This window comes from Camponotus vicinus, unplaced genomic scaffold (assembly GCF_025532165.1).
Source record: "Camponotus vicinus isolate PSW18456_S1 unplaced genomic scaffold, iyCamVici1.0 SCAF_13, whole genome shotgun sequence".
Taxonomy (NCBI): Eukaryota; Metazoa; Arthropoda; class Insecta; order Hymenoptera; family Formicidae; genus Camponotus; species Camponotus vicinus.
In genome coordinates, this window is record NW_028141949.1 from 1,145,756 (window position 1) to 1,171,061 (window position 25,306).

The window sequence follows — 25,306 nt, forward strand, 5'->3', positions numbered from 1 at the left end:
TATTTAATTAAAAATTAAAAAGTTTTAGAATTATTTTTACATAATACATATGACTATGTTGTGTATATGATATACAATGAAATATTAATATTCTTTTAATATAAGTGGAATAACGGTATGACAAATATGTATCTAACACGATAAGAATGAAGGACAAAAAGTAATTGAAACAGTATTATGAAAAGCATATCTCATATTTATGTTTTATATATATGCAGAAACTATAGCAATGATTATGCCAAACCAGTACAGGTACACGCATCTCGATGTACCTTATATATTATAAAAGTGTATTTATTAACAATCGATTATATATTTTCAATTGATCACTGTTTATTTTATCTACATAAATATATACTATATTGTAATAATTACTTCATTTGTTTGAGCGCTGTAACCATGTTAATCGATATTTAATTTAATCACCGATTTTTATTTAAAAGACATTTAGATAAGGGACATGATGTAATTTCAAAAACTTTTAACTTTGATAAATTTTGAGAACAAATGACAATTTTATACATATATAAAATTGTCATTTGAATAAAGTGCGGTTTTTCTCTCTCTTATGTTTTTAAAAATTTTCTGTTTTTCTCATAATCTTTAACATTATAAAAAATTCGAGAGTTTATGCTTATTTAAGAGAATAGTCTAGCAACACATTCTGTGTCTGGAAGATAATAATAATTCAATAAATATATATAATAATTAATTTAATAAATTCGTTCTCAACAGTATAATAGCAAATAAATTGTTATCAAAATGACCCTTTTGTTTTTCTTAATTCTGTTAAAAAAATTTGATTTGCACATCTCAATTTGTGAGTATCAACCGATACAGAATAATGCAGGAAAAATTTGCTCATTATATTTATGAAAACCATGGACTTTTATAGGAGTACATAAACGCTCGTTTTGACATAATCTATCAGGGCTGCTCTCTTCTCTAAAGTGTTAATAACATTTGGTCTTTAACGTACAAAATTAATATCTGGCAAGATAAACTCATACGCTTGTAAATCATCTCGGACATATTATTTCGTCCCAGCTAATTTTAAGAACATGAGCATTTGCATTTGATTTTCTCTAACATCATTTTTTGCATCATTAAGCTCACAGCCATTGGTGGATAGAATAGAATAGTCGCTCGTGAAATATATCATCGATTAAGGCCTCGTATTCATTTATGGAAGATAGACACGATTGAGGGCAACTGACAAACCCCCATCACTTTTCTTAAAAAATTCTTAAAAATCGCATGCCAACTTATTCTTTTCGCCTCACCTTTCTATCTAATTGCATGGTGCGACAAACGTTTGGATTTAGTCGACAATAAATCTAAGATCGACGCACATTTTCGATTGCATTCTAACGAGAATGTTGCTGATATAAAAAAAGGAAGATTTTTACATATGCATACATACATACGTATATACATATATACACATATATACACATATATACATACATGCATACATATACATATACATACATACATATATATATACATATATATATATATATATATATTAGTCGCCGTCGCATTATAAACTTAACTAGAAATATAAATAAGTTATATTAATATATTCCTACAATTAAATTCAGCAAAATAACATAAAACATGAAAGAAAATAAATCACTTTACGATACTTTTGAAACATATTAATATACATTTTTTCTCGATAAAAAATAGTTATTGCCGCTGAGAAATGCCACAAAAATCTTTGCATAAATCTTCTCATTTTTTATCGTATTGTAAGGCATCGAAATTCAAATTTCCATTTTAGAATATCTTACAGTAGTTTGCGTGTATCAACAATTTACCGAGCATTCTTAATCTTCCAACGAAGGAAGAAATACGCGGCGATTCGAAGCACAACGAATATGAGAAGGAGAGCGAGGATATCTAGAGTAAAGTCGGCATCGAGCATGTCCAGTTCCTCAAGTGTCATCTCCGGATTTTTAAAGTGACAATATACCTAGAAAAAACAAATATTATTGCCTTCTGCAATCTGTGATTGATACCAACATTCCATGCTGTATAATCCTACCTGGAAACATTTTAGTTTCTCTCGACCGTAGCCATAAACTGTCAAAGCAGTTCCCTCGAAACCATATCTAATGTAGCTGAGATATGTGATCCATCGTAGATAGACCGGAATTGCGTCGAAACTGACAAAGAAGCCCGAGAAAAGAAGGAATGGCACCGACATTACTGGCGCCAGAAACACTCCGTTCTGCACGTTCATCGCAGCGCCGACCACAAGACCCACCGATTGCGCGACAAAAGAAATTAGCAGACAAGTACTCAAGAACATAAAGAATCGCGTCATATCTGCCGGTTGACTCGTCGAGAAATAAACGATAGTGACATACATTACAGAAAATATAACCTGAAAAAAAATATGACAATAATCATTTATTCGCTATAGACGGATGTTGTTACTTAATAAAGCTTAGTGATTTTACCTGAAATGGTATATCAGAAAGAGTAATTGCAAGATAATATGATTTGAGAGAGTACCATCTATTGAAATTCTCTTTTAAAAGTACAGGCAGTTCCAGTGGGACTAAAAATAAAAATCGATAGGTTAAATTTTTTAGAAATTATGTGAATATTGTTTCTTTTTGTCGCGAAACAGATAAGCATAAATTTGAAAACTTACAGGACAGAATGGTGATTGTCATGGAAGTATACATAAGAAATAGCATATTGAAAAACAGAAATCCGAGATTGCTAAGTACTTTAGCGCCATCGTTTCCAATATCGTAATATAGCGCGGTGATTAATAACGCTACCAAAAGGTGAGCGAAAAGTCGGAGATACATAAGAGTCTATAAATGTAAAAGAATTAGAAGTTAGAAGTTATTTTTAAAAATTGAAAAATATATTATTTAGAAAAAATATATTTAATCGCGCAATATTATATTTTAGAATCGCAAATATTGTAGGATTTATGATTGCGAATAGTAATAAGCAAAGAGTCTGAATCTTTTCAATTATTTACCCAATCTCTACGACTGAAGAGTAAAGCACGCTTTAGAATAATGTAGAATTGTAACAATTCGGACGTAGGATATCTTTCTGGAGTTATTGCAATGGATTCGTCGAGCAAAGCCATACTGGCATTGTCTTTCTTATCTGTGTCCACAGGGATTGCCACTTCCATCGCTAAAATATTAATATTTCATGTGTTACTATATTATATTACATTTTACATATATTACTTTATATTACTTCTTATTACGACACATCAATTTACACGATAATTGTAATATCCTGCCATGATAAATTTAAAAATATAATAGATTAATAAAAATATAATAGATAGAATTTTAATTAGTTGAAACTCAAATAAAGAAAAACATGATATACAGATTCTTTATAACTGTGCTATATCTAATTGAAATAAATTATATCAATGAAAAATCATCTTCACATAATCGAGTTACAAATCATCGCCACATCATGCGGTTTGTTATAGGGACGTAAAAAAGCGTTCTATACCTTGCTTAGCAATGTCATTCATCGCATAGCCCGATATAAGTTTCTCATTACTAATCTCGTTTAGTTTCTGCTCCGCAAACTTCTCCTCTAAATTGTTAACGTCATTCTTGTCTTTGATTTTAATTTTTTCTATGTTATCGCCATTCTTCAGAATTCCTGTTGAGGCAGCGCAATTGTTCATTTCTTCCTTCGTCTCGGGAAACGGATATCCCTCGCGTATATCGTATTTGCCATTGTTTATCGCATTTACTAAGTTCTTGATATTATCGCCGTATTCACCGCATGATACCTCAATAACTGCAAGATAGATCATAGCACAAATTATGCTATAATTGTAATACAGAAATCACAAAAAATAACGAATTTACAATAAATAAAAAATTTCAAGTTTAATTATTTATATGTGATTAATGTTATTTTCTTTAATTTATTTTACTTTGCAAGATGTGATAGTTATCATAAAATAGTGGAAGAATCAACTTTTTATTTAATAAAACTTACTAAACGACGCTGGATTATGATAGCTCGGACAATTGAGGCCAATTGTTCTGAGAAAAGGCACTAGTTGTGATGTGGAGCCTTGATAGACGCATTGACCTTCGGCTAATGTGTAGAGAGCATCGAACATCTCGAAAAGTCTTGCGCTGGGCTGATGAATAGTACAGATTATCGTTCTACCGCCTCGTGCCAACGTCTTCAACAACGAAATGCACTGGAAACAAGATGAGGAGTCCAAGCCGCTGTAAACAACCGGATAAAACTAATCAGTATCTCTAAATCACCATGCTTAAATCTTTTCGCATCTCTCTTTCTTTATTCTCTCTCGCCTATGCACATTTATGTAATAGTAGCATAAAGAAAGTTGTAGAATAAAAGGGCTTTACAATCTGGCGTACTTTTGCAATTTTTTTGTATCGAAGACCTTGATTAAAAATATCAAGCAGGAAATATCTGTTAACTGCATAAAATATACATTAAGTAATACGTATTTATAGAGATACGTATTTTCCTTGATTCTTCAACATCCGCAATGATTAACAGAAATAAATGGCTAGCGATTGTATTTGGGTGTTTTTTTTATGGAGCCAAGTCCTTAGTCCAGTATAGACCTTGAAAAGACCAGACATGTCACTTATAATGTCGTATCTTACCTTCTAATTTAAAAAAAATATTTGGTAGTCCTTATTATAGATCAGAAAATTGTTTTTAAACTTTAAATGATAGATGAATGTAAAATTTTTGCATTGCAAATAGATGAAATCATCATCTATGAAAATCAGTGTGTTTAATAATGTAGAAAAAAAAGTTACAGCGTTATAATGTTTGGATACAAAAATTTTGTCGTACCGTTTCAGTGAAAGTTGCCGACGAAAAAAAAACATTTCAAAAAAACCAAGCATTTACTTTCTCCGGTTACTACATACTCTTTTGTATCTTAACTGAGATATTCATTTAGTATTCGTATATATATATATACACATACATACATACACACACAATACACACACACAATACACAATACACACACAAATACTATATATATATATATATATATATATATATATATTTAACTAAGAGATTTAAAATATACACATTATGTTTCAGTGATAAAAATGAAAAGATAAATTAGTCTAGATTTATTAAATTTTCTAATAGATGTTGTATTTTTAAGACCAAAAGTTTATTATTTACTGTTATAGTAAGTTCTGTATAGTTGATTTTGCACAACTTTAAATCTGGAACAAGCTAGATATTTGAAAGTTGCAAGAAAGAGAAACTCAATGCACGATACATGATATTTATCGTAACTTGAAAAAATTCACATGTTTCCTCAATCTTGGTACATACAAAAAAGACAAATATATTCCATTGACATTGGCCGTGTCAAGATCCGAAGATCAAAGAACTTATTTAAAGACGGAGTAGTCTTTCTCTCCCATGATTTTTTAGAGAAAGTAAAAGAGATTATTGTTGAATTTCCTTCGACTTATCTAATTAACTAAAAATTTTTTAAATTTAATTATCGAATATATTTTTATCATATATTTAGATATCATTAAATATATTTGTAGGTTATATATATATATATATATATATATATATATATATATATAATATATATATATATATATCTTTTTCTTTATTTTTATTAACAGCAAGTTAGCTTACTCATAAAATTAAAATTATTATAATAAAATGACGTTATTTACTTATTTTTGATATATATATATATATATCTACGTTAAAATGTTAGATGATTTTTTATATGGAATTAACTACCGAATTATTTATGTATAATGTAATCATAATTATTTCATATTCACCTAGTTGGTTCATCGAAAAACATTATAGGTGGGTTATTGACCAGTTCCAGAGCGATAGAAAGCCTTTTCTTCTGACCACCACTCAGATTCGAGGTCATGGTACGACGGTGCTCAGATAAACCGAGAGTTTCAAGGATTTCTTGGATCTATAGGAAAAGAGTTTTAATAAATCGACAAAATTATATGCAAATAAAACTTTAATCGAGATTGAGAAACGAAGTATGTAAAAAAAAAAGATTGTATAAACTGATTTAGAAAGTCGTAAATTTACATTCTATATGTTAAATTTTTGTTTTATATAATTAAATATAATGTTAAGAAAATTAATAATTAATTGTAATTAAAAAAGATTTTTTGATAAACTAATATGTAATAACACAAAAAGGGGCAGAAAGAGAGACATAAATTGACAGAATAACAATGAATCCAATTATAACTATCGCTCGGTATATTTAATTTATAATAGATTAATTGCATCTTGTTATATGTTTAAAAGTATCAGATTGTCTATTTAAGACAGCTAATTCGATGAATAGGGTCAACTTACCACTTCTTCTTTCTCTGCTTTGTCGATGTGTGAGCTAAGCTTAAGACTCGCTGCAACTTTCATAGCTTCCGCTACCGTTAGATTCCCGTACAATTGATTATCCTGCATGATGTAGCAGGAGAGTTTCCTGAAGGCACTGAGATTTCTTTCGTGACCATTTATTGTAATGCTACCCTCTGCACCTGTCGTTCTGCGATAAAAATTTTTCTTAATAAACAACTCGCAACATATAACATTATCTCGATACATTCGCTTGTAGTAATATGTTTGCTTGTATTTTCGCACATTACATCATAAAAATAATTTGTGAGAGGTAAAAATTATACATATTTATTACAATTTTTATGTAATTTAATATTTGAGCCTTTCGCGATATACATGAATATTAGAAATAATTTCCGGATTTGCCGCGTAAATTTTTATAATTTGAGATTCAAAATTAAAGAAAAAATTTACGCGGAAGCTAATCCTAATATTTTATTTAATTCAATATTTTATTCAAAACAGAATGATCTATAAAAAGATTATTATCCAATCAGAATATATAGAAAAAGACATGTCTTTTTTGTTATAATTATAAAAAATTTGTTAAAGAATTTTAGGTCAATGATAAGCAATCCATCAACGTATTTTCGATTATAGTCATGTCTTGATTCAAGATAGTCATTAATAATTCATGAATTTTTCGTCTTCCTGCATAGAAAAAGAGTCAATGTCAGATCGCTAAACGTGTCGCAAGCATCTTTGATCGTAAATGCGTGAGACTCGATAGTGCACAAACATTGCAACTAACTACGAAACCGGTTTGTAAAACGCGATGGAAAAGAAGCAAGTAAGTAGCGAAACAACTTTTACACGGTAAATACATCATGGGTTATGCGCGAGCGTTTCTTGGTATTCAAACCTATAGGCAAATATCGCATAGAAATCAAATAGCTGATCAACCTTGGGCCATAATTGATGAATTTAGAGAAATATTAAAATTGTCCATATTGTACTATTTATCATTTTTTTAGATAATTAAATAATATGCAGAAATATTCATTTTAACGAACTGCAACATAAAAACTTAACTGTTGTAAAGAAAAATTTGCAAGATGATGTGTTTTGATTACAGAAGTTGTCGTTTTTTGCATAGTTGACTACGTCAATGAAAAGCAATCAAAGAACATCATTATACTGGATAATTAATGATCAAGTATTTGTGTGTGTATCGGTTTATATAAAATACAACTATGTTCAAAACCGGTTCAAATTGTATGATTTAAATGCGGCAAAATATTAATTGCAATGTTTATACACGCCCTTATACGTATAATTTAAACATAAAAGTATAGAGTAAAAAGAAATCGTTGATTTCTTGTTGACAATTGACTTTACAATTGCACAAAATGGAGCGGTGGTTAAAACGCCTTGACACCGCAACTGGCCTCTTCGATTTATACGTAAATAAGAAGGTAATTTTAATGATGTAGAGAATACAAAGTAGGAAACCTCTGATTAAGCAACATTTACCGAACTGAGTAATTTCAAAAAATAACTATCTGTCGAGCAAATTAATAGTTCGTTGCTTTATCAAGTAAATGTATATGCTAAGAATTATTACGGCTATACGATTATAATAAAAAGAAGATACAATTTTTTATTTTAATTAAAAAGTTTGAAAACAAATTTTAAAAATTAGTAAATTTTTGTTACGATGAGTTGGATGAAAGAAAAGAAAAAGCCTTAAGAGAATTTTGGAGGGAAAAGATAAGGATGGAAAAAGAAAGGAGGAAGAGAGTAGAGAAAGAGTAGAGTAGCAGAGTGCGGAGAGAAGGAATTAAGAAGGCGGGTGAGGAGTAACTTTGTAATTATATATAGATACAAGCGAAATGAGAGGAAAAAGAATGAATTGAAATAGAGATAAGACAGAGAATGTTAGATGCATAAAGAGATTGAACATTGGTCAGGGGCAAGTAGGTTATTTTATTATAGCGGCGCAATAGGATACGAAGGATATGTGATATTACCTTATGTTAGGTTTGGTGATATTTAATGAGGGATGTGCGATGATTAGAGAGGTTAGTATGATAGATGAGTGGAGAGATGGAGAGATAAGGAATGGATAAGATAATTGTAAACCAAGTCCCCTTCTTGGCTATTGTAAGGCTGAAGTGAATAAAGATATATATATATAGTAAATTTTTGTTGGAGAATTAAATGTATCTCCGCAGCGCGATCCATACATAACTCTTTTAGGATTTTCGAAGAAATCCCAGTAGAGTATTTCAAACAAGACGTTTCGTAGTAGAGCGACTGACCAAAGACAATACATTAAAATAGAAAGTATACACGCAGTACTTTGTCAGCTCATTCACAATAAATGACAATACAATCTCTCTCAAGTCAATTTTAATGTCATATAATTAAATTACATGATAAAGAATAATATGTGACATACGCACACGCATATTCCGACATTATATTGTATCGCATAAAAACATAATTTTTTTATTATCTCCTTAACTTTGTAATTATCGGCAAAATAATTTTATTTCGGAGCAGTTTCATAATAACATGAAAACACGAAAGAAAGTGAGACTCGTATTCCGTCGAAGAAAGTGAGTTCACGCAGTATGGCGAAGAAAGCGAAATCATTTGGATAAAAATTGAAAGTATGGAGCGAGGTCATGCCGAGATTATACATGTACGTACGACGAAATCTTCCCGCAGCACGACCGGTTTATAGTAATGCATACATACAGATTCGCATAAATACCTAAGATATTCTAGTAACATGTCGCAAACTTTGAAGTCAAAGTGCCAATTTTCATAGAGAGAGAAAGAGAAAAAAAAAGGCATATGCACGAACATTATTGCCGTTTTTCTTCATGTGTGTCACATTTATTTGTTGATGTATGAACGACGGATACGAGAATTTCACGCAGAAAATATCTACTTCGCGTTTCGGTTAATAATCTGACGACGAAATCTTAAGAAAGCGCAAGTTCCAACGAAATTCTTCGTAAATGCTATAATCAGAGAGATTGAATATTCTGATAAATTACGCAAAGAAATTGAATTCTTAAATATTTAATCTTTCGAGAATAAGCCTTTGACAGAATTGAAAATTTTTAAAATAAATAAATTTTTTACAGCATTATATTGTAATATGCTGCATCAAATAAGAATCGATATTCGATAAATAATATGATTACAATTAAATGCGATTTGAATAAACAATTAAATTGTAGATTTATGAAAATATATCCGGGAGATAATTTGTGTAAAAGTGATTTAAAACTCACTATTTCTGAGCGAATAATTCTAGTGCATAACTTTTTTTTTAAGTACAATTTATAATAATGTGAAAAAATAATAAGAACAATGTTATAAGCACATAAAAATACTTGCATGAGTTATGAAATCAATAGTAGCTTATTCATCGGTATAAAATAAATAAGTGGACTTTTATCTGTTAATTATTACCAGTTTACTTATGTTTCTATCAATGTAGGAATATGTACGTTGGTTGCAAAACGTATATTGCAAGCTAATAATATAAATAATGCACAACATTAATTAACTCGCATGAGTTTATATTTTATTTTAACTGCCATTATATTAATTTTATTTAAACTGTATTTCTCATGCCACTGCATTATTCTTCATCGTTAATAATAAAATTATACATTAGCGCTAGTACAGATGCGTTAATATATTTATTAATGATAATTGTATCGTAAAAGTTTAATAAAACTTGTTGACTCACTTGTATCCGGTGAGAATATTTAGGAGCGTTGACTTTCCCGCACCAGAAGGACCCATAATAGCCGTCAGCTCGTTGGATCGCAGTCTGCCGCTGACGGATTTGAGAATCGTCTTCACATCTAAAAATCAAATAAAATTGTTAAATTTATGTGGAAAAGAATTGCTACACTAATCTAATATAATTAAAACTAAATTGAATCTTATCTTCCAAATAGTATTTTTGATGGAATAAATAGTATTTAAAAAAGCATAATATTCATATAATTAGAATAATTAGAATAAAGCATATAATGAGAATATATATAATTTTTTAACAAGCATTTATCAAGGAATAATGCAACTGCATAAAAAACATAATAAAAACAGAATATGTTTGACTAATAAATTATTATCGACTGATAAATGCAAATATTTTTTGGATTAAAATATTTACATATATTTTGTAAAACAAACTTACGACACGCCCATATTTATAAATAATTAAGCATGTTGATGATACTCTTGATTATTTAACACATTTACTTTTCTTATATTATATTATATCATTTAACACTTACTAAAATATTAAATGCTAAATGGGATTAAATGCTTTTTTAGACAATCATTATTCATCACATTTGTTGAGCATCATACCGAGATGACATAAACTCTGTTTTTTGTGTGACATAGATCATTAGTATATAACGCTTGAGATATCAGACAAAGAGAGGAGGACAAAGTCCAGAATGAGCTCGCACGCTATATTATATTTGCGTATATAGCATTGCTTGTGTGACTCATATATAACCACAAGGCCGGAAGAGTGACTTTAATTGATGAGTTCGTTGTTGCAAGAAAAAAGTCAAGTCGTTTCAAACTCGATTATTAATTAATTCTTCCTATTAAATAAGCTATGCAATAATAAAAAAATTCAGATTGCTTTTGATAATAATTAGCATAGTATATATATGTAATTTCTATATATTTTTTTATTTCTTTAAATTAATTTAAAAAATTGCTTTGACGCAATTTCTATCTTATAATTCGATTTTCTAATATGATTGTAAATTATTTAAATATTAGAAACGTAATTTATTATGCATATTACTTAATTAGAAAATATGAAAGCTTCTTGATTAAATAAATAATATTTAATATTTAGTTTATACAAAGTATAAATATATGTTGGATATATCTTAATAAATATTTAAAAATTTAAATTAAAATATATACGCGGAAAATATCTTAATTCAAATATTATTAATTTAAAGAAGCACATTGAAGAAAAATATCTTGGACATCATCAAATATAAAATATATAAAATATTTGTATATATGTATATCCCATCAGAATTATATAAAAATGTTTTAACATGTTCGAAATAACATAATTAAATTTTGGTCCATAAAATTTCCCCTCGAAATTGATATATTTATTGTTAATATCTGTTATTTTATTTATCGTCAAAAGTTAAATTTTATTTTTTGAAAACTAAAATCAAAATAAACTGTTTTTCAAAAAACAGTAAACAATAATAATAATTCTATTTGTATGAATATTATAAAACGCAAAATAATTTGTAAAATAAAACAAAATTTTATCAATATTCAACTGATGCAATACATGTTAGCCACGATAAATATACAAAAATTGGACTATTCTAGGTCGCATGAGTGCATAAAAAACGTGATCTTTCAGATCTTATAAAATATCTTGATTTCACTGATGTCCTTGTTTCAAAATTATAGATAGATAGGTGGCTGAATACTCCTTTTACATGCTTACTGGTAACAATCTCAATCTATTAACCAGAAACATTTGATCTGTATAAAAAAAAATTAAATTACTATTTGCCTTAAGAAGAAACAATGAACATATCGATATATTGTTAAACTTTTGAATATCATTTCCTCAAAAAACTTTTGAATATCATTTCCTACGTCACAAACTATATAATCAGTGAAACAATGAATTCTATAGTATATACTAGAGTAGAGAATAAATTACTCTTTAACTTTAAAACCTCATTACATTTATCATAAATTCAAATAATAAACTCAATGCAAAAAGTTAATATTAAGAATACTAGCTTTATTGTCATATAATAAATAAAAGACTGAATTTGATTTTGAAATAAAAATTGAATTTTTTAAATTATTATAATATATTGCGCTCCAAAAATTAACGTTATAAATTTTCAATTATAATAAATGAAGATCATTAAAAGAACATTTTAATCTTCAAAAGCTCCGAATATTGCAAGATCTTTTTTATTTACTATTTGTTTATATTTACAAGATAACGGGATGCCATTTATCTTCATCTATCTACAAATATTCATATTTACGAAAGCAATAATTGCTTAAAGAAATGCATTTCATTTATATATATTTCGTGTTAATATCATGTTTTGTTATAAAAACGTATGCATGTAAAGTAGTAAAATCTAACATAGATAGACAACGAAGATAAACAACTCTATTTTCATCCAAGAGTACTCTCACCTATAATTATTCGATTGCTTGCTATGTACGCATATTTGTGAACCGAACATGAACATGCATAAAACTTAATGACATATTAAAACACTTTTTTGTTTCAACTCAAGGTGAACTAGATTCCAATCAGCTTTACATAAACATATTGAAACTGTAGAACTCCACAAGAATTCTAAGATTATAAAAATCAATTAATAAAAATAATAAAAATAAGGTTATATATATGTAAATTCTTGAATATTAAATATATTTTTCGTCAATTTACGTCAATTATAATAAATAGTTAAATTTTTGATGAGATTGACGTATCTTTATTTTACAAGAATTCTTATACTCGTTTATTATGTTTATCATACCTTTTTATTATCGTATAAACATTTAAAATCAGTCTTTATATTTGTCAGATATAAACATTATTGCTATTTCAAGTAATTGTAAAACAATTTTTTCATTTAGCTTTTAATCAATAGAAATGCGCGATTTTTAAAATATCCTGTATATTCATGTATAAAATTAATGTAAATTTATTGCTTTTCGTAAGATAATTTCCAGATACGATAGTTTATCACTTAATAAAAAATGTTTATTATGTTTATTGCTTAAACGCACAATATTATGTATACCATTACAATCATATATAACACCTTGACCTTACACACACACAAACACACACACACACACACAATTGCTGCGCAATTCTGTCATAATTTTATTCTTCAAAATTTTAGAATGATTGTATTGCTTCCTTAATTTGAAAAGTGCAAGTAAATATCTTCCTCCCACATCTATGTCAAAACTCACGTGCCACTAATTGCATCATTGTCTGCCATTAATTGGCCACATACGTAGAATGTAATATTGCAAATCATAGAGAAACAATCCTTTAACTCGGATCTATGCAGAGAGAGAGAGAGAGAGAGAGAGAGAGAGAAAGAGAGAGAGAGAGAGAGAGAGAGAGAGGGTTGAGATCTAGAAAGAGAGGTGAATTAAGTTTGTTAATTTCGAGCGTAGAAAAGGCTGCGCGCTGAATTACGCAATCTATATTGCGATATTGCAAAAATCTTGCTACGACATACACTTTGTGACTTTACAGTATCTAAATTACTCCGGTTGCTCGCACTGTATATGCGAAATATATATAGTGTATATATGTGTGTGTAAATGCGGGTGTGTCTTTATGAGCATGTATCTGTAGATATAAATAAAATAGCAAAAGCCAAAGAGAGAGAAAGACAGACTCAGAGGCCTCAAAATTTTATATCCATCTATTTGTCTTCATAAGACTACACTCTAGACTTTCTTCATTTAATTTTGCAATCTTATGAATAGCGCAATAATACTTCACGTCATATCGAAATGCTGCATCATAATATTGCAAAAGTATATCGTAATATTTGCCGCAGGCAAGAATCGTATTTCATCTATCTCGTGTGCAATTACAATGATTTCAATGTAAAATTTACAATTATCAAGAGAAATCTCCAATATAAAATTGTTTCTCTACAATCTTTTCAAAAAATTATATTTATTTTAAAGAATACAATTTTTTAAAGATATTTTCTGGAAATGTTATTTCTATTTCTATTTGGGATAGAACATTTTGTAAGATAATAAATAATGCAATTTCTTTGAGTATTACGATCGGAGAATAAAAAATGCGAGGCAAAGTTGAAATTATCAGTTTAAAATTATCAAAACGCGCAAATTTAAAGCTTTTAACTCTCTGTTATTTTTATACATTGTTGATAAATATTTTAACGACTGAAGATGATCATTGCGAGCAAGGATACTCGATAAGAAAGTCGCCTTTATGTTTCTCCTATTCATATTTTATTGCGTGGATATCACGCAATAAAACGTAGTTAGTGAAACAATGTGACATAAAATTGTATGGGGTGGAAAAATAATACTTCGATGATAATACGGATAATAATATAGATAGATAATAAGAAACAGAAATAGAATATAAAAAAGGAGAATAATAGAATATACAATAATTGATTCGATATATTTCATTATTGTGTACATCACAATGTATCGCTTAGGCATGCGAAGAGGATATAGGTCATATTATTATTCTAAATGGATAATGTATTTCACTCTTTAAGTCGATGAGAAAAACATGTTTGATGGCTTGTTTAATGCCTTGTATTCCTTTCGTATTGTAACACATAAACCAATGAATGTAAACCGAAATGTAACTTGTGTTTTTCATGTGTCATGATATCTATGTAAACTAGTATAAATTTATTAGTGATACATCATTGTGTTTTCCTTAAAAAGATCCGTAAAGCTTAAGAATACTGTATGCAAGAATAAGTTTATCCAATCGAACATATATTTCTTTTACCAAAGATATACAGATTATATATCTTGAGCGCATATTTGTAGATAAGTAAAACTAATCTACTAGAAATATTATTTCGATCAACGATGGGGGGTCAATGATTTTCAGGATAAGAAATTAATTTAAAAATATTAAGAATATTAAAGCATGTGCAAATCCATAAATTTATATCTACTGCGTGTTTTACGATAAGAATCATCTTAATACATTAAAGTGTCATTTTTATTCGAGCTGATAATAATTATCGTTTATGATTTGCATCTATAGCTACAGCAAAGTCTTCTGATAATATATTATACATTATACATTGTGCATTTTCTTTGATTTATTGTTATTTGTGAAAACACCTAATAATTAATCATGATTTGATATATGTATAGTATCTATATTACGTTTGCAAAATTGAAAAAAAAAAAAAAAACTCTTGTCATTTTGTAATTAATCTACGCTTGGCAATAAGATGAGTTTATTGCGGAAGCCTATGTAAGGTAGCATTACTAGAATAACGTAATAATCTCGGATTACGTGGCCAGCTGTGTCTCGACTATTAAACGCTTCATCAAGGCCATCAGAAATTAATTCCTATTTTTTCAACTAAGATATTACACGACAGCAAAATGCATTAATATAAATAATTTAAATATTTTAATATTGACATTCAAAATATTGCATGATTAAAACGTGGTTTATCGTTATCTTGTATATTTGTGATTTATTATACAGGGTGTCCCAAAAGTCCCGGAACGGTCGAATATTTCATAAACTATGCACTTTAGAAAGAAATGTTTCAGACAAAAGTTATATGGCTTGAAGAGGGCCATAAGATGGTGCCATTAGTTTGACCTTGAAGAGTCACCTGAAGGTCACGTGAAGGTCACCTCCAACTTTTTAAATGGGACACCCTATATGCTTTTGCATATTCTTGTAACTCATCTCGAGAGCTTTCCAAAACACTATAATTAAGTTAGTTTTCATTAAGTACTTTCCGAGTTATGAGGCTTGAAATCATCTTAATTTTACATAAACCGTAAAATATCTTGTAAAATATTCATTTTTCCATTATCTTACCTTAATACTTTTATGTACAAAATAATGAGAGGAATCAATTGGTGTAAAGAAAACACATAATTGTTTCGAAAAAAAAATGTAATTTTCAGTTAACAATTACATTTTTCTTTTTCGAAACAATTATGTGTTTTCTTTACACCAATTGATTCGTCTCGAAGTGCATAGTTTATGAAATATTCGACCGTTCCGGGACTTTTGGGACACCCTGTATATAGTTCAGATATAATTTCTCTTTCCAGACCGTAAAATTATCAATTCGATTCTCTTGATCGACGTGAAATTATCCATCAAAAAATGATAATTAATTCTCACAGTATCTCAAGTAAAACGTGACGATTCGCGAGTGTCAATGCCAATGAAACGGAATTTTTATCGTATTATAATTATTGGAACGATTCACTTGAAGCTTGGAAGTTACGATAAGAAGGAACAAAGACTCTTCGATAATATTTAAATCGCTCAAGATATTATTGTATATTTTTCTCTTTATTGCATGTCAAGTGCAATTTTCATAATGCTGACAAAGAAACATATAATTCATTGTAATTTTTCTGGAGAAAAAAACTGTACTTTTTAAATGTATTTTAAATAATTTTAGCGACGCACTTTGTATATATTAGGCATCCATGCAGTCATTAAATCAAATCTGTTTTTTGAGAGCTCAAAGATAAATTGATATAATTAATATATCTTGTCTGAAATATACTCCTAGACAAAATTAACGCATAATTTTTTTTCACTTTTTCTTTAAAATTTTTCGTTAAAATTTAAATATCAGCTTTTAAAAAAAAAGTGACAAAAATTATGTGTTGATTTTGTCCAGGAGTATATTATGTCATAATCGATCTTCTTACAAAATTATAGTTATTGATATTATTTATTGTGATGCGCAATTAAACCGGAATTTAATTTAAATTTTTGAAGAAAAACGAATTAGAATATATACATGTATACTTTCTATATACTATATATTATATGTCATTCAAATTCTCTTGCAAATTAAAACATCAAGTTTAAATTATTGACTCGTATAAGAAACAAAGAAATAAAGATACTCGCTGTGATAGTATTATACAATGACTTAATTTTGTAATGAAATTTTAATAACTCCAACAAATATATGCAATTTAATTCTACAATATAATTTTCTTATATGATTGCAACTTAAGAATATCACCTGCGAAAAATTGGTGTTGCGAAAGTATTTTTATGCGAACTATAAAAAGAAAAAAAGCAACAGATGAACATGTCACTTGTCTATAAATAATCGAAATACTGCATAGTTTATGGCGTGTATATCTCCATTATAAGGCAAAATGTCATATATCATAAATATCTGACCGCGATACAAAGACAGTTATAGAAAATCGATTACGCAGTGTGTGTGCATAGTTGATAGAGATACATACTTCTAGTATTATTATTAAATTATCGATTTGATGTATAGACAGAAAGAGAGAGCAATGCGTTGACATCAAGTACAACAGGTGATATTATTAATTTACACCTGAATTATTCACGAAAATATATATATAGTTGAAAAGATTTTTTGAATAATCTCATGTTTAAAAAAAACACACAGACTAATCGGTATTCACTCACTGTGTCATGCGTTCCAATGACGCTTAAGCGTGATGTTATCGTCCATTCTGATAAGAATGTTCAGAAATGCAATCACGGGGGGGCGTTCATTGCATTTCTAAATGCCGTTGCGCCGCATTACGAAGCTGCGGAAATGCATTTCTTTCACTGGCACGCGTGCGTGCACTTTCACTCGGTGGTCAATGTCATCGGAAACCAGTTTACAATCATTTATCGCGCGCGACAACGACCGACACGTTCAGAGCAGTTAACGACTGGTTTTCATATGCGAAGGCTAAAAAAAAATAAGGAAAAGGTCTCTACAAGATTCATTACGTGCGTGCGGCAATTCTTAGATACGTACTTCACAACTCTAACAATGTTTGTAAATTGTAAATTTATCTATTACTAGTATGAACGTATGAGAACGTATCGGAATATATTTTACATAAAAAAATATAAAAATATCAAAAATATAATAATATAAAAAATATAATAATTAATCGATACTTGAGAGACGATCCATCGTGAAAATATTATTCGTTAAATATGCTAAATAATATATCATTGCTGCACCTTACCATAAGAAGCAATAACTAATGCACTGTTTTGTTATGAAAAAATTTTAAATCTATTTATATTTTACTTTTCGATATCTTAAAATAGAAAAAATATATATATAGTTAATTTTAAAACTGTCATGTAAAAATAAATCTTAGGGAAAATCGCAGGGAAAAAAAATGAAATCGAGAAAGAATAAATAGATTGATAGTTGCCACTTCATGATAGAGTATATAACAATAATATTAAGTATTATTCTTACTACATAAGTATCATTAATAATCATAAAAAATATAATTTGATTCGTAAGAGATTTATTGTTACTAGCAATTAACAACATTACTAGTAAGTGCAAGATAAAATTTCGATTAGTATTTCTAATTGTACATAGATTCGATCCAACAGTAAATTATTATGTTTTGGTACTTAACAGTTTGTGATTGAAAGTTTTTTTTTGCATTTGATAGAAACTAATAAAATTTTACTCAATTTGATAAATAATTTTAACATAATAAAAAATTTTTAAATTTTGCATTTTATAGAAATATAAGTGGAAGAACACATCGCAAAAGAAAGAAAATTATAAAGAAAATATAGGATATTAGATATAATAAAGAAATATTATAAAGAAAATTATTTTAAATTTGATATTAAATATATTTATCAAAATTTTCTGCTTTTCAAAATAATAGAAATATATGTATAATTCATATCTTTCAGTTCTATTCCTCGATTTGTGCATAGTCTATATGCAATTTTGTGTGTGTGTGTGTGTATATATGTATATTTTATATTAATATTAAAATATCTTGAATATATCGTCGAAATGTTATAATATAATAAGTATATTAATAGTAAATTAATAATACGGAAGTAGATAAAATGATAATGAATTTTCAGGAAAAAAAACATGTACATTTTCAAGTACATATATTTAAAAAACACATGTGTATGAAAATATATTTCCGCGTGTTTTTAACATTTAACAGGAAATTATCATACTCCATATAAGTCACATATATTTATCAAGTCATTATAAAAACAAGTATGAGAACTCAAGCGAATATAAAATCTTCTTGAAATGACTTGACCATATTGAATTCGAATAATATTCGCTTGTGGAATGCAGTTCAAGGGTAATATGTTGGCATACTATGTGATTTCAGGATGTAATTTCTGCGATTATTGCGACTTTTCCTTATATGACTAATACTTTTTTTACTACATCAGAAACTCTACCTGAATGTGTAATGGATAATGTTTAATCATCTAGATTTTAAATGTTAGGTTGGCTCTAGTTTTTAACTTCTTTTTTTTATTTCTTGCAACAATTATTGTATATTTTTTATTAAAATTTTATGATTTTGCCTAATCATAAAACCTATTTAATTACCGCAAATCTTAAATATGTCAGCCATATGTATGTCAAGAGGAATGAAAATTTCAAGTTAAAATATAATGATAAAAAAATCTTCATTACAACAATTGAAATGTATTAATTAAAATTTTTATGCAATTTTTAACAATATCTGTACGATAAATATTGACAAATTGATGTTTATATGCGTGTATATAAAACATAATTAACAATTATAAATGCATGAGCAAAACGTATTAATGATTCTTCCATGTCATAGAGCAAAGAATTATGTTTGATTCTTCGTATGTTTTCTAGGCATTCTATGCACGATATGTAATCAGTTCAGTTATAACAATTATAAAATACATATACATATGCATGCATCATCTCTATTTAAAAAATAATCTAACTATTTACAAAGTAAAGTTTAAATTCTAAAGTTCACTGAGATTTTATCAAAAGTGATACGATAACATCAAATGAGCTTCTTGCTCTATAATAGATTGTGAAACATGAAAATACGAAGTTATTTTAGAAAATATATGTATATATATTATGCACAACAATTACAATGTTAAAGATGTCTAAAGGGAAAAGATATGATACTAATTTATTTTCTCGATACTAACTTTTATGACATATTAAACATTATTCTTAAGCCGTACTCTTGTCAATTAAAATCAAAAGTGAGTAACAAGTGCATATTTTAATTTAAAAAACAGATTGAAAGGGTGCATGGTTCTCATTAATTTAATTCTCTACAAATTAAAATATCGATGTTAGAAAATGTGTACTCACTATTTTTGCGGCCTTCTCGAACCTTATATGTGAGGTCAGTAAACGCCAAATCGACTGGTGGTCTCTTCGGTAGGTGCGTAATAGTTTTCGGCTGCGCTGGCACTATCTGCAGCCGCACCATCGAGTTTTTCCTGGATTGGAACAAAACTCGATTGGTGTCATCATCCGTTGAGCAATTTCCCTCAAGCGTCATCTTTTTCAATGAGATTATTTTCACGTTTCTTTCTCGAATGTCAATCCGAGTTCGTCTCGATTTTACAACTGTTTTGTTTCGAGATCAATGTTATTGTTCACAAAAGTAAAAAATGAATGCTTCCTCACTGATTTACCACTGCCTGCAATATCATTCATATAATGCAATGCACTTCGCTTTTTACGCAATATTTTCAAATATATTACAAGGGAAGAGAAGAAATTATTTATAAATGTATTACTCCTAAATATATTTTCGGAGCAGGTTTGATTTAAAAGCGAACTTGTATGTGTATATGCTCATGTATATATAAATATTTATTTTTTCAATATTTGTGAAAGAATTGATTATGTAGACAAGTTTGCTTTCAAATTTCAGTAGTGAATATTTTCAAACAAAGCGTTAATTTTTAAAAAATTTTGTTTTATGACTATCTTGCATATTATTCATGGGAAAAATATTTAGTATGAAGAAAGCAACGTAAGAATAACAAGAAAAGGACATAGAATAATTGTTACATTTTTACAGCACGTACGAATACCATTTCGTCATCTGTCAGATATAAGAATGCTTACGATATCAGCATTAAAAAAAAACTCTTTCATCACAATATAAATCGTACAACGTGTAAAATAATCAATCGCGATAATTATGATGATAATTACGATTTATATGGCATATTAATCTTTAAGACAATAGAGACTTATTTATGTGATCGCGCGCGCGCAATGAACATTTATATTATTAGAATATTACATAAAAACATTAAAAACGTAATTTCATATGCATTAGCATATAATATTGAACACAGAAAGATCATACATTATAAGAATTTAATATAATGCAAAATTAGCATATGTAGAGAAAGCAAGCATATAAATTGTAAATGTACACCGACTTGCAAATTAGTGTTTTAGAAAACAGTGCAAACAGTTTCCAATCGACTGCTAATGGTTTTATTTTTGTATATGCAACTCGTATTAATTTTTTTTCGCGCTTATAATTTATTCTCATTCATAAAAACATGTCAGTCAAAAAATTTTAGAGTAAATATTTTTTTCATTAGAGTTCAAATTTATTTATGTCACGCAATAAAAAACTTCAATAAGTAAAATATAATGCAGTAACAAATATTGGTAAGAAAATTGTTTTTAATCTTTTGTTACACAAGGACGTCCGTATAAACAAAAATTTTATTTTTTTAAATATTATAGCAAAAACTTTAAAAAATTATTTTACGATACGTCTTTCAGAAATCATTAGATAATTAAATAAGGCTAGAACCATAAATGCAGAAGATAGTGCGCGATAATTATACAATATTATATATATTATATATTATATATAATTATAAAATATATTACAAGAAAAAAACTCATATAGATCATGAGACTTTTACGTACAACATAGACGCAAAACACAATTGAAAATCTGTTGACAGACGTTTCGACATTCTTCCAAGTCCCCCTCAATGTCAAAAACGAAAAGTAAATATTAGATATAAATATTGTTTGAAAATTAACAAAAACGTGGAAAGTCAATGTCATGAATTGATAGAATTGAAAAGAACAAGTAGAGCCGCAAAACTTGTGTCGCAAATGTATAAATTAATGTTAACAATCACGCACTACCTTCTGCGTTTATGATTCTTAGCCTTATTTAATTAAATAATGATTTAAATCTTATGAACTTCTCGTCACAGAAATCTTTCAGAAATGTTTTCTTGTACCAACGAGAAGGAACAAGATATAATTTTAACACGAGTTGGCTCTTACATCGTTTGGTATGTTCGTAACTTTAAACGATATTTCTTTGTACACTGTTGGAGAAACTCCCGGACACCGAAACTAGCCTTGAGATGCAATAGAAACGCATGCCAACCTCTGCTCCGAAGTGCGCGACGAGGTGGCCGATGATGACAGCACACGTTCGATCTGTACGACTGCACGTGTCGCGGCGCACTCCCGAGCAGCGCGCAACGCGTTGTGATTTTTAGACGCACCGGATTATACTTCGATAACAAAGCCTACGATAGCAAGCAACAAGCAGTGGGGGAGACAAAGCAGCCGTTTGACACCTCCCTCTCTCGTTACGCTGCACTCGCTATGACGGTTCGAGACCAACTGTGAGTTAAAAACCGCGGTAGCGTCGTGGCCGCCGCCATTGACGCCGACGCCGCGTCCTTTTTTGTCTCGCTCTCTCTTCTCGTATTCCGCGGTCTTCCCTTTTTCTACTATGCGAAGAAAGAAGACATTCATGATGCATGAGAACAACGTTATCGGTAGATCAAAGTCCTCCATTGACAAGAACACAGATGACTATCATTGATAATGTCAATGATATTTGTCAAAAAGATTTAGTCATCTTTTTAATTCGTTGTGGCTCTTTTATACTTCGTAGTTTGTTCTCTTTGAAGAAATTAAAGAATTATACATGTAGATGTGATTTTTATCGATGACATATCCCGATTTCACTACTGTCAGCCGAATGTTTGGAATATTTAAAGTTTGCGAGCGACACATAGTATATCAATTAATATAAAACACATATGTATCGAAGAGGAAAATATTATCCGACAATAATGACTTGTGAAAGTGTGCAATAATAATATAAAAAAATAAAATGAGTGCACAGGGATGGATACAAATTTTTAAAAAATTTAAAATATACACTGCCATTTAAATTTTAAGCTATTATCAGAAGGTTAATAAAATAAATTATCACAGATAACATCATCACGTAGTTATAATAAGTGAGAATAAGAAGTATAGAAATGCCATTCTAATTTGCAACTTCGATGAGATCATATCTCAAAAGATTATTTTCATTACATATTCGAAATCAACCTACAAAGACTATTAAAGTAAAATTGTTGCGTATTCACAAATCGCAATCAATGATAAAAAAAATAAGCAATTGTATTATTTTTGAAAACTTTCTATAGCGTATATATATATATATGATGTAAGTTAATTTGTACGTCATACACTCATTCATAATGTAGTAGAGATGTGACCTAGCACCATTAAAGGATTGTCTTTAATACATTGACGTAAATGGATAATGATTTAATAAGAATCTGAAGCTGACGACGGACTAACAATTGCAATTATTATTGGTATATTTAATGATTAAAAAATGTAATAATTAAATCATTTTATATTTAAAATTATGCAAAAATTATAAATGTTTTGTTCGATCAACAATTATATTAATTTTAAGATTATATACATTTATAATAATTTTTTATAATGATTTATATAAAATCATATCATATAATATTGTTCTAGTATAGTTCTGCTCTCTTTTACTTCTTTCACACCTTTTAATTATTATTATCGTCGAAATTTTTAGTACTATTATATTTAGCGCATAATAATGTAATTGTAACGCGAAAAAAAAAATTCTTTCTCTCTCTATTACTGATCATATATATCTATATAAAATTTAAGAAAATATTATCCTTTAATGTATTAATTGAAAGCTGAATATATATTCCGTACGAATGATCACCGGAAGACTGGCAGTTAAGCATTGATAATAAATCGCTCAATAATGAAATTATATGTATGTTACGTGCGTCATAGGTACGTCTATGTATTCATTAAATGCAATTAATATTTTTTGCGCGTTTGTTCAAACACAATATATTGTATTATGGTTCGCATTACAAGATTGAAATTTCGACATATTTATGATCATATCCTGTTGTTGCAGACATACAGAATGCAACAATAGTAATATAGTTTTCCTATTATTAAAATTTTTAATTTTTTTTACATCATCTTATTTGCTTTTCTCATATTTTCCCAGATATTAAAAAAATTAAAATGTTAATACATTTTATCATTATAGATTGTAAGTGGCTAAACGAATAGTTTATTAATATACTATTCGCATCACGCTGAAGAAGAAAAAATAACTGTCGCAATAAAATTAAGAGTTAAAGTTAAGATAAAATCTAAGATTTTACTATTCTAATCGAAAATCGATAAAATACAAAATAAAGCGTAATAATTAACTTATAAATAATATTAAAGTAAATATTATGTTTGACTTCTTTGAATATCATGATTATTGTTTATATCTGATTTTAATCATCATAAAAGATTGATTGGAATATAGGACGCCAAAAAATCTGACAGAAGATAAAATGTGCATTTATGTATCATTTCACAGATTATATTTTCGAACATTGTCTAGCTATTCAATAAAATATTTTAAATTCTGCATACTACATGTTGCATGCGTCTTCTCCTTTCGTCAGTGTTCGTTAATATACATACTTGCCATCTTTATATACGCGTAATGCAATATAAAGTGGTTTGGCATAAAATGCATCACAGCGTGCGTCATATTTTATTCTTGTAAAAGCATTCAAAATATTTCTACAAATCAAAATAAATGTCATGAAAGTGCCGACGAAATAATATAATGTTTACCGTATGTAATTAACTTATATTTTAATTACTCTCGTTTATGTAACTGACAGTAATTAAAACACAATAAGAATTGTGAAATAATTCTCTTTCTAGCGCAAGTGTTATTGCAGTCATACGAAATACAATCAAGTTTTAGTTTCATTTCATGAAAGTGATTAATAAGTTATTTATTAAGATGAAGAAACATAAAATAAATTTAAAAGAAAAAAAATAAAAATATATAGAGAGAAATAAAAGAACAAATTTCTTTTGTTCTGTTATTCTCCGATAAATTTGATATGTTATATTCTAGACATGTTATTGCGAACGTGACACAATTGTCAATAGTTATTTTTTCCTGTTGAAAA

At 28.4% G+C, this 25,306-nt stretch overlaps 1 protein-coding gene across 3 annotated transcripts in view; it reads right to left on the bottom strand.

Moving 5' to 3' along the window:
• Nucleotides 1-175: 175 nt before the first annotated feature.
• The window catches only part of LOC145964287 (ATP-binding cassette sub-family G member 4), a 28,978-nt gene continuing 3,847 nt past the window's right edge, over nucleotides 176-25,306 (bottom strand). The window contains exons 1-12 of one of the 3 annotated variants that reach the window (XM_083086871.1): nucleotides 22,399-22,637; nucleotides 20,325-20,659; nucleotides 10,133-10,250; nucleotides 6,379-6,568; nucleotides 5,832-5,977; nucleotides 4,009-4,247; nucleotides 3,508-3,804; nucleotides 3,008-3,171; nucleotides 2,666-2,834; nucleotides 2,469-2,569; nucleotides 2,051-2,392; nucleotides 176-1,978 (exon numbers count right to left, since the gene is read on the bottom strand). In XM_083086871.1, the coding sequence (XP_082942997.1) occupies nucleotides 1,820-1,978; nucleotides 2,051-2,392; nucleotides 2,469-2,569; nucleotides 2,666-2,834; nucleotides 3,008-3,171; nucleotides 3,508-3,804; nucleotides 4,009-4,247; nucleotides 5,832-5,977; nucleotides 6,379-6,568; nucleotides 10,133-10,250; nucleotides 20,325-20,517 (2,118 nt within the window). In that variant the 5' untranslated portion in view covers nucleotides 20,518-20,659; nucleotides 22,399-22,637 and the 3' untranslated portion in view covers nucleotides 176-1,819. Of the gene's footprint in view, nucleotides 1,979-2,050; nucleotides 2,393-2,468; nucleotides 2,570-2,665; nucleotides 2,835-3,007; nucleotides 3,172-3,507; nucleotides 3,805-4,008; nucleotides 4,248-5,831; nucleotides 5,978-6,378; nucleotides 6,569-10,132; nucleotides 10,251-20,324; nucleotides 20,660-22,292; nucleotides 22,638-25,306 lie in introns of those variants that run through there. The other 2 variants (XM_083086870.1, XM_083086872.1) reach the window with 2 other exon arrangements.